The sequence below is a fragment of the Miniopterus natalensis genome, chromosome 10 (assembly GCF_054644295.1).
Source record: "Miniopterus natalensis isolate mMinNat1 chromosome 10, mMinNat1.hap1, whole genome shotgun sequence".
Classification (NCBI taxonomy): domain Eukaryota; kingdom Metazoa; phylum Chordata; class Mammalia; order Chiroptera; family Miniopteridae; genus Miniopterus; species Miniopterus natalensis.
Window position 1 is genome coordinate 6,773,868 of NC_142090.1, and position 11,207 is coordinate 6,785,074.

The 11,207-nt window shown below is 43.4% G+C and overlaps 2 protein-coding genes across 2 annotated transcripts; both read right to left on the minus strand.

Annotated features, from left to right (window-relative positions):
- Positions 1-336: 336 nt before the first annotated feature.
- On the minus strand, positions 337-1,263 carry OR6B1 (olfactory receptor family 6 subfamily B member 1). Its single transcript, XM_016195513.2, has one exon. It carries the CDS (start codon positions 1,261-1,263, stop codon positions 337-339), a length of 927 nt encoding a protein of 308 aa, XP_016050999.1.
- An 8,425-nt stretch (positions 1,264-9,688) lies between these two features.
- On the minus strand, positions 9,689-10,624 carry LOC107523795 (olfactory receptor 2F1-like). The gene has a single exon (XM_016195487.2). The coding sequence runs from the start codon at positions 10,622-10,624 to the stop codon at positions 9,689-9,691; it is 936 nt and encodes a 311-aa protein (XP_016050973.1).
- Positions 10,625-11,207: the final 583 nt, after the last annotated feature.

Genomic DNA, 11,207 nt, shown 5'->3' on the forward strand with positions numbered 1-11,207 from the left:
CAAAGCCCTTATGTGCGCTAGCTCCCAAAACAGCTCACTCATATGCTGCCATCTCCCCCCACCAAACTTAGCTTAGAATTTCCTCACAGTCTAGAAACTTCACTTTGGGTCCCAGCCGAAGAGAATTCTCTATACAAGGGCCGTTTCCTTAGGGCACAAGCCACATGCACAGATGCTGACCTCAGGACACAGCCAGGAGCCTGTGGTTGATGTGGATGTGGGGATGGCCTGAACATGAGTCCTAGGCAGCTGAGGTGTTAAAGGATGGAGGCTGGAAGGGCAGGCAGCAAACCAAGTCACGTCTTCTTTCTAACCATCTGTAGTAGACTAGTCGGATCAGATGGCCTGGCAATAGATTAGTTTCTTCAGAGCCTCCTTGATCTCTCGGTTCCTTAGGCAGTAAATGAAAGGGTTGAGAGAAGGGGTGACAATGGCATAGAAGATGGAAATAACTTTGTTCAAGTTGAAGGCATGAATGGCTCGGGGCCGGGCATACATGAAAATAGTGGCCGAGTAGAAGATGGTGACCACCATGAGGTGAGAGGCACAAGTAGAGAAGGCTTTCCGCTTTCCTGTGGGCATGCGTAGAACGGTGGCCAGAATGCAACCATAGGACAGGACAGTGACAGAGAGGGGGAAGAGGAAGATGACCAGCGCCAGGACAAAGTCCACCAACTCAGCTATGGACATGTCTGCGCAGGACAGGTTAAGGACTGGAGAGATGTCACAGAAGAAGTGATTGATGACATTGGGGCCACAGAAGTTGAGGCAAGAGATGAAGTAGATCTTAGCCAAGGAGATGCCAAAGCCAATGGCCCAGGAAGCAAGAGCCAGGTGGAAGCAGAGCCCGTGGGTCATGATGGTGGGGTAGTGCAATGGGCGGCAGATGGCCACATACCGGTCATAGGCCATGGCAGCCAGGAGCACACATTCTGTGCACATGAGCGCAATGAAAAAGTAAAGTTGTATCATACAGTGAGTGAAGGAGATGCTGTTGCTCACAGACCAAAAACCAAACAGCAACTTGGGTACAGTCACAGAGATGTACCAGGTCTCTAGGAAGGACAGGTTGGCCAGAAAGAAGTACATAGGCTTGTGCAGTGGCCGGTTCTGCTGCACCAACAGGATGATGACCATGTTTTCAGCCACTGTCAAAATATAGGCCAAGAGGAACATCAGGAACACGGCTGTGCGCATGCCCCAGCTCCCAGGGAAGCCCACCAGAATGAACTTGGTGACGCGTGTCTGGTTCTCCACTTCCATATTGGAGACACAGGGATTAGCTCTCCTGGGGGGAAAATCACTTGGTCAGATGCCATGGTCCAGTTAGACTCTTCCATCCTTTGCCTTCTCTGATTAGCAATAACCGTAACAGATATGATTTAGTAAAAACAGATAAGCTAGACCATACACTGGATACATTATGTGTACAATGTAATTTAATTCTCACATAGCCTCTTTATATATGTTGTTATAGCCATTTTAGTGACGGAGACACTGAGTCATGGAAAGGCAGGTAAAACGTAACTTACCAAGTTCCCACTGGTAGCAGGCAGGAATCACATTCAAGTCTAAGTCCACAGCTCATGTTCTGTCTCATGTCCTACATTGTCCTTTACAACCACCCCAAACTGAACAGTATCAGCCCTCCACGTGCATGGTCCCATTGCGAATTACAAAGAATATTCCTGACTTTCCCTGCACATCATCCACCAGGGTTCTGGAAGTTCTTCCTTACAACTCATTCATCCCTCACCCACCATCACTGCCTCTTCCTCTACACCCGTGGAGACGGACTGCAGCTGTCATCTCTGTGAGGCGCGTGAGAAGGGCAGATAAGAGCCATGCTTTTCAGTATTAAAGAGCTGGACGTGTCTGCCCTTGATTTGCTATACAGGGTGGGGCAAAGGTATGTTTACAGTTATTCATATGGAAAATAATATAATAATAAATAAATAATACAAGAATAAACTCTTTCACCTACTCACTACTGTAAACCTACTTTTGCTCCACCCCGTGTGACCTTAAAATATGATCCTCTCCAAAACCCAATTTCCTCTTCTGTAAATAGAAATATTAATATTCATTCAGCTTACATCATTATGGATCAAAACCCAAATGAAATAATGTGAATGAAAATTCATATGAACCATATATAACAGTCAGTATGAAAGGGGCTCTTACTCCACCATAGGGCATTAAAGCGAAAGGCTCAGGCTAAGAGGGAGGAGAGCAAGCACAAGCAGTGAGCTAAGCAGAGCAGTGAGCAAAAGCAATGTGGGCTCCCTCCAGGAAGCTTTCGGTCCTTGCGGGTGGGGGTGAGCATCCCTGGGTGGAGATTTTCTTCAATAAGCAAAGACAGAAATACGTAAGAAAATTTGAGACATTTCTATGAAGGTTCAAAACCAGAAAATGCTGCTAGTGTGATCAGAGAAGTTCCCTCTGACCAATGAGGAGGTGACATTAAGGCCTGGCCCTTGGAAGAGCTGGGCTAGGAGACAGGGCACTGTTGCTGTGCTGTGCTTGGCTGTGCTGGAGGGGGACAGGAGGGGAAGCTGGACAGGGCCAGGATGCACAGGGCCCCATGGGTCGAGATAAGGGATCAGAATAGTGTTCTAACACAATGAAAAGCAAGAGAAGGACTAACGCTCAGCAGGGGAGGGGCCCAGGAAGATTCGTGCTCTGGAAACAGCTCTGTGGTCCCAGCAGACTCCAGAGAAGCCGGAGTGGGGGTCTGGGACTGGTCGTATGCTAATCAGAGAAGGTGACAGTAACCTTGACTACGAAGGTGGTTTCAGGGAAATGGGTGGATTGAAGAGAAGTTTCAGAAGGGTCTTTAACAGTAATTGATGGATTGAATATGGGGTTCAAGGAAGGGAGAAATCAGGAGGTGTCTCATTTACATACATGCTTAAGTCGTGGGTGTGGTGCCATTTACCGAGACAGGGAAAACTAGGGATGTTACAGGCATGCTCCTCACAGGTGAGAACGTGGCAAGGGGCAAGAATTCGGTAGGGTTATGGTGTGATTAGTTTTAACCTGAAGCCTAAGCAATCAGTCCAGAAAGTTCTCTAACAATGATGTACTGATTATGTGCTAGGTGCCGGGAAGTTTGCTAAGTACTCTTCACACAATATCCTATTAGTTCCACAAAATGCTACTAATGAGGTACTATTATTCTAATTTCACAGAAGACACTGATTTAGATGAACGTTTCCAAGTAAGGGTGATGAAATCAGGATTCCAGCGAAGTGAGAGCTGTCTAACTGGGGGAGTGAGCCCTTAACTACTAGGCTGTCACGGAGAGATGAGAAATACCAGATTTAGGATTTGCCAACTCTTACACACATAAAATTTTTGACTATTTTAGGAAATTTTTCTAATCCTACTGAAATTTCATTATAGGCACATGCTATTATAGATAAACCCAAATTTAATGTACATATTTATGACAGATACATATTCAATCAGAGAAACAGAACAGAAATGAACATATAGAAATGCTTCGCAAATGTGTCAGCGACAAGATCATCATTGGGCTGAGTCTTGAAATGTAAGTGAGAGGACAAGGCATGTGAGCACATGAAGGAGAGAACAAACGCATAGAGGTGTGAAACAGCCTGGCATTTCCAGGAAGCAACTCATTATGGCCTGATTGCTGTGTGAGTGGGCAAAGTATGAATGAGTGAATGAAAAGGGACAGAGGAGGGGAAGGAGAGAGAGACTACAAATAGTGTCATGGCTACATGGTGGAGACTTCTGTGTGAAAAACAAGGCATTTAAGAATCATCCTATTAGCAGACGAGTAACCACTGAGCGAGTGTTTTTCAGCAGATTTTAACATCCCCATATTTCTCCCTGGCTTCTGATGTGGGAGACGGATCAGGATGGGTCACAATTACCAAACCAGAAACTGAGAGACTAAGTCAGGGGACACCCTCATGGCAAATAAAAACACACACAGAGGTAAATCACCAGTTACAAAGTTTGTTAAAGAAACGTATTTAGACATACTGCTTACAAATTACACAAGTCACTTTGCACTCCTACAGGAAGTTTAGGACAGTAAAACTCCCCTAGTCCTCATAAGCTGAATGGAGAGCATAGGTGCTAACTACTGCATACTAAGAGGAAGAATTGACTAGATTTATTGTCTGTATTATTTACCATAAATTCTGTGGACCTATCCACTGATAATAGCTTCTACTCCACTACAGTGTACTCAAATTTGTTTACCCCCACTGCAGATTCTTGCCATTGATCCAGAATGAAATATCTTCTCTCCATTCTTATGCCCACTGTGTATGCGCCGGCCCTTAATTTTGTCCAGATTCTGCACAGTGTAGGTTTCGAGCAATTTAAGTTCGAGGGAAACATAACCTTTGTCCGTGCCAGGACAACAAAAGTTTCTGTAGCCACAGTCACAAATGGTTCAGCAGGAAGACACAGCAGCCTACAGTACAGGATGCCATAGGTGTGGGAAGATCTGCCAGGTGGGATCAAGACCTGGGCACTTATTTCTGGTCCAACACGAAGAGATGCCCCCCAGAGTAGTGGGGAGGTGGTGTTCCCTCAGCTCCATACATACCTGGCTGCACTAGAAGTTCAAAAGATGAGAATATCAACCGATTGCTGGAAACCGAGGTTGGGTAGTGAGAGACATGTGGCAATGGAGTTGACTATTTAGGGTTTAAACACTGCTGTGCCACGGAGCTGCCTGCAAAGTCAGAAAGTGATGCCCTGGGAGGGGACACTTACCTCGACTCAGAAGCCTCTGGCAGGCTAGAATGTGAACAGAAATTCTTCACTGATTCCAAAACACGAAGAAGTAGGAAAAAAACAGTCAGGTACTGAGCAGATGTGAGGAGCCCAGTCTCTAAGCCTGGGGGGAGCGAATGGGCACAGGTTACCCAACTGCTCCCACACTGCCAGCCAGGCCTGGGTGAGAGGGGAGCCCAAGGCTCGAGGAGCACGGCACCAAGCTGGCTCTCAGAGCACCCTGGGGGCAGAGCACCCATCACCGTCCTGGGGATGTGGCAGTGGCTTGGGCACCTCGAGCTGTGAAAATCTTTGGAGTCTGAGAGCTTTATATGGTAGCAAGATTTTCCCTACATCTTCGCAAGGACCCAGGAGAAAAGAATCCTGATGATGGCAGTTCAGGCCTCTTGTGGGAGCCATGAAAATTTTCTATTCACCTGTGTGACAGTCTTATTTGTTTTATATAATATTAGTTCCACAGAGGGTGGGGTAGGAATCTACTTATGGCCACATGCTTTGAAAAGAACATTTTAATTTATTCTTTGTTTAAACATGAGAAAAATTATTACTTTTAAATCTATTTTCAGATTGTAGATTATTATGCAATCTTCAGTTTACTTGAAACAGGAAGGTCGTATCAGTGCTTCAAGGTAGATATTAATACCCAAAGGAAGTTTATATTGCTACACTTCAGTACATTTTTAAACTAAAGTCTTTGCTATAAACACTTGTGCCACAATTTTGTGTAAATAAGTTCATCATGTGATGGAGTCATCTTTAGTTTGTCAACTGCCTTTGGGGGCCACTTGACCAATATTTCATGTTCTGGGACAATACTCTAGTTTACCAAACATCACTACGCTATCATCTGCTGACCTTGGAAGCAGCGCTCCCAGGAAGGAAAGCTGTCAGATTCACTGTGCTTTCATGAAATGGTAAATGGAAATAGTAGCAGTTATAAACAACTCCATCTGCTACATTTGTTTATGGCAAGGAGCAGCCTTCAATATAGCTTTTCTTATAGGACTGAAGTATGAAAACCAAAGTGCAGCAAATAAAAATAAAGCAATTTTCATATCTCTGGCCTCAATTTATCTCAAAATCCTGGGAAAAACTCTGACATCCTCTGGAGTATATAATTTGATATTAACCACAATTTTCCAACATGGATTTAAATATACTGTAATGTGGTGGTCACTAATAGAAATGGAAATGACAGAGTGCCCACCAAACACAGTTGTGCTAACCATGTCTGGTCTCCTGCTGTGCTGGCAGCGGGGGAAGAAGGATGGAAAAGGGGAGCACATGTCGTCAAAGATAGGGAAGCCCATCTGCTGTGAGAGGGCTCTATGAATTGTTGTGACTGTGATCCTGTATACACGAAGGGTGACGTCCAAATTTCACACAAATTATCTCAAATAGGTTGGAGATGTTCAGCAGATACAAACTGCCTGTCGTCCATGGCATACTGACACTAACTCATCCTGGAATTCAGCTATTTAGGTTCTTGGAACTGTTTTTGTCTATACCTGTTAGCAGTTCTAGGTTGGAGAATTTTTCATACCCCTGTCCAGGATACATGGGAGATCAGGAAACCCAGGAGCTCACTGCCATGTTGTCCCTCAGGTCCTAGGATCCCTTGGTTGTAGGCCTCCTTTTTCTCAGTCTTCTATCTGCTGTTATGTCCAGGTTTTTCGATCATGGGGGGAGGTGTATGTGTTTACTGCTGAGTAGGATGTTACCACAGTTTATTATCTAGTCACCATTTGGACAAGCAAGGGAACCTAAAGCTTTAGTTTATTAGCTTGATGGCAAATCTACTCTGGATGAAGGAGAGGAGAGTTAACTGCAAATGCAATATCCTTGGGATGACCACAGAGGACATGGAAAGAATGATCATACAAGTTTGCATGGACTCTACAACACTGGGAAAGGGGGGGTAACAAGACAGTGTTGCAGGTAGTAATAGACGAGAAAAATGGGTTCATGTAATAGAGGTCAAGGTGGGGACAAAAATTGTTGGAGTTATGTTACATGGTGTAAACTGGAAAGACAGGAATCGGACGGAGTGGTCAGAGCGGGGAACTAGATATGCATATGTTAGAGGTAGTACAATTATTGGCAATAGAAAGGTCTAGAGTATAAACACAGAAATAAATAACCAAGAGTGGGTTAGAGGTCAAAAGCATTGGAAGGAGATAAGTCAACTAACTACCTGAGAAGCCACGATATGAATGGATGTGCAAAGATGCAGAAATTCCCATACGTGGTGGCAGAATTGGCCTTACCAGGGTAAAATCAAGAGGGTGGGTGGTAAATGATGAAAGGGGGAGGCTGATGGGGCAGTAGCTTGACAGCATATGCTTCAAAGGAGCTGGAGTTATTTAGAGAAAAGTAAAGAGCCACGGTCTGGAAGGGGCAGGATCAGGAAAGACACTGTCTCCACCTTTCTAAACACCAGCAGAGGAAACAGGGGAGGCGAAGGCTCCGCATTCGAGAGCGCTAAGGGGAATCGGAGTTCTCCGTGAACAGCCAGGGCTAAGGAGGGCAAGAGGGGAGGACGCACTCAAGGGAGACACGCAGGGCAGAGAGCCTTTTGCTGCACACGGAGCACGAGTTTGAGGAGACAATTAAGAACGTTCGTGGTGTCATAGGAGGTTAGCACGTGGGTCGGATGCACAGGCCAAATGGAGAGAAAAGTCCAGATGAAGGGTTGTGAGGCATGCCAATGCTGCCTGGGATAATCTCTGAAGAGAAAGTGACTAATCACATCTAATTAAAACCTCTTTCTCGACTGGGTTCTATCCAAGTCCTCATATCCCATAGGGGCGGTAGCTTTATTTTGTACTTATTACTCTGGCTTTTATTTCTCCACTTTCAACACATAAAAATTTATAGCTTTCAAAGCTTAATTTTATACTTAGAAGGTTTTGGCTTATTGCCTGTCCCAACACAGCTTAATTTTCATGCCCCAAGTCCTTTACTCTGAACCTTTTTTTTTATTGGCTGAAGTTGTTTTCACGTTTTTGTTGTAATTGTTTTTAGTCTTTTAAAGGGTGAATGGGCAATAATTTCACTGAGTTCTTGCATATGTAAGTATGTACTTCTGTCACCATTTAAAAGTGAATGATGTCAAGAGAATGAAAAGACAAGTTGCAGAATAAAGTTTTTGCAGAAGACATATCTGATAAATAACTGTTACCCAAAATATACAAAGAAATCTTAAAACTTAACAAATAGAAGACAAAGAACCTGATTAAAAAATGGCCCAATACCTTAACAAACACTTCATCAAAGACCTACAGATGACAAATAAGCATATGAAAAGATGCTCCGAGTAATATGTCGTCAGGGAAATACAAATGAAAACAAAAATGAAATACTACTACACACCTGTTAGAATGGCCAAAATCCAGAACACTGGCAGCACCAATTGCTGGTGAAATGTGGAGCAATAGAAACTCTCGCTCACTGCTGCTAATGCAAATCGGTACAGCCACTTAAGAAGACAGTTTGGTGGGTTTTTACAAAACTAAACATACATTTACCATATGATCTAGCAATTGTGTGTCTTGGTATTTACCCAAAGGAGTTGAAAATATGTCCACAAAACCTAGCAGCTTTATTCATAATTACCAAAATTTGAAAACAAACAAGGTGTCTTTCAGTAGGTGAATGGATAAACTGTGGTACATACAGATAATGAAATATTATTCAGTTCCAAAAAGAAATGAACTATTGACCCATGAAAAGACATGGAGGAAACTTAAATGTATATTATTACTAAGGCAAAGAAGCCAATCTGAAAAGGCTACATACTATATGATTCCAATTAAATGGCATCTGGACCTATTTTTGCTACCTGCAGGTAGGTTCACAGTGATAAATAACTGACATGTACTATTTAGTATTCCTTTTTATACCTTTTTCTGCTTATTATATCTACGGAACAGAAAGAGAAAGCAAAGTAATGGAATTGGATAATCAAAATTCAAAATAATTTTGGCAGGTTGGTGTGGTAGGTGAAAGTCAATAACAACAATTAGCAGAGCTACATTTAAGTTAAAAAAAGAGTGCAATGGGTGTGAAGACTTCATAACCAGTTTATAGAAAACAGGTCTTAGAAAATTAGTTAAATAAAAGACTATGGTGATGAATAATTTTGGAAATAGATATGGTGATGCTCGCAAACATTTTTAAATGCAATTAACGCCACTGAATTGTGCCATTTAAAAAATGGCTAAAGTGGCAACATTTATGTTATATATATTTTACCACAATAAAAAAGACTATAGTAAAGCCACAGGTATTCTGCATATTAAAAATAAATTTGCTTTTTGAAAAGCAACTGAAATGTGATATGCTGGTCTGAACAAATATTGTAACCATGTATTCTTCACTTTAGGATATGGTATCACATTCTAGATTAGGACACAAGTGATGTTGAGAGTTAAAAATTGCCATCATTTGAGAAAGAGTTGGAGAAATTATTTTTATTAACCTGGAGGAAATAAGGTTGTTCTACAAATAACTGGAGTATTGTCAAGTGGAAGAGGAGCGGACATTCTCCATTCCATTCCACAAGGTAGAAGAAGACCTAATCTGTGGAATTCATCTATCTCTTCATTCCACCAACCAGGTCTGCCTGAAGAAGTCACAGATGATTCCTTTAGACTTTGATATACCAGTAAAACCAAAAATGGTCAGATGCAGTCTAAATGCCACTGGATACCTGAGACAAGATGATCTAAGACGAGGTTCTCTCATGGATCACTGACATAAAGTATCTGGTATTGTCCTAGGTAAGGAAATTCATTCATCAGGTGGAGGAATATTCATTCTAAAGCAAGGATACTACCATAATAGTCTTCTTCAGTGTAAATGTGATCTCCTTTTTGTTTTGATGCTAGATAAGAAGTTCTTACAGTCTTTATCTGTTATCTCTGAGCTTCTCTAAAACTTTCTGGAGAGCGGCCATAACTTCCTTATTTCTCAGGCTGTAGATCAAGGGGTTCAACATAGGTGCCACCACAGCATAGAATAAAGCAACCATCTTCTCCTGTTGCACTGAGGAGGCCGGCCGTGGCCCCAGGTAGGTGAAGATGGTAGCCCCAAAGCACATGGACACCACAGTGAGGTGGGAGGCGCAGGTCCCAAAGGCTTTGCTACGCCCCTGGGCAGAGCGAATACGCAGAATGGCAGCAACTATATGACCATAGGAGAAGAGGACCAGGGAACAGGGAAGCATGATCACCAGAAATCCTGAGACGGCCACCATGGCCATGTTGAAGGAGATGTCCACACAGGTCAGCCTCAGCACAGCCAACGTCTCGCAAGCAAAGTGATTAATAACATTACGGCACAAAGGTAGCTGAAAGGTGATGGCCGTTTCCATCAGTGAGTTCATGAAACCAGCCCCCAAGCAGCTGGCAGCCAGCCGCAGGCACAGCCCTCCATGCATGATGGCTGTGTAGTGCAGCGGGTGGCACACCGCCACGTAGCGGTCATAGGCCATGGCTCCCAGCAGGAGGAACTCGGAGCCACCCAATGCCAGGGACACACAGAGCTGGAGCACACAGCTGCGGAATGGGATGGTTTTCCGGGCTGTGAGGAAATGAACGAGCATTTGAGGGACAGTGCTGTTGGTGTAACAGATGTCCACAAATGACAAGACACCGAGGAAAAAGTACATGGGCGTGTTTAGGCTGCTGTCCAGTCTGATAAGGAAGAGGATGACAAAGTTCCCCAGCATGGTCACCAGGTACATGGCCAGGAAAAGGAAGAAGAGGGAGACCTGAGTCTCCCAGCAGCTTGACAGGCCCAGGAGAATGAACTCACTCACCCATGTCTGGTTCTTCCTGCCCATGAGTCTCTGAAGACAAAACCCAAGTTATAAGTCAATAAATTCCAGATACGTAAGGTGGCAGAGGGCCCGATAAGGTCATTGAAATCAAACAGCCATCTAATATTAATTGGTGTGGTTTCCCAAATCGTTTCCTTCGGGGTCTGGGACCACAGTACAACCCAGTCATGTGGCTCAGGTTCAAGAGGAAAATGAAATTATTTTCTTCCCCTTAAGTAGGAAAGGTTTTATTAAAATGCTTAGACATTTGAGTTAAAAGATTAGCTGTAAAACACCCTTCTTGTAAGAACCAATTCCTGACCCTGGAGTTTGTTTACTTCTGTGTTGGAAACCTGCTTCCTCTCCTTACTCTGAAAATCCATACTGAATGGAACTGAACAGGTAGAAACAGTTTTTAAACTGACTTTCTTACATCTGGATTCTCTATGATAATGAAACACTCAATTTTCACCCTTTTAAAGTCAGAAATTTGGGGTTATAAGTTAGAAGGTGGCAAATATACATTAGGTTTTTTAAGTAGCAAAAAATTGTCAAAATTACATTTCCGAGCCAGTGGCATAAAGCAGGAAGACCTGGGCCACCGGGC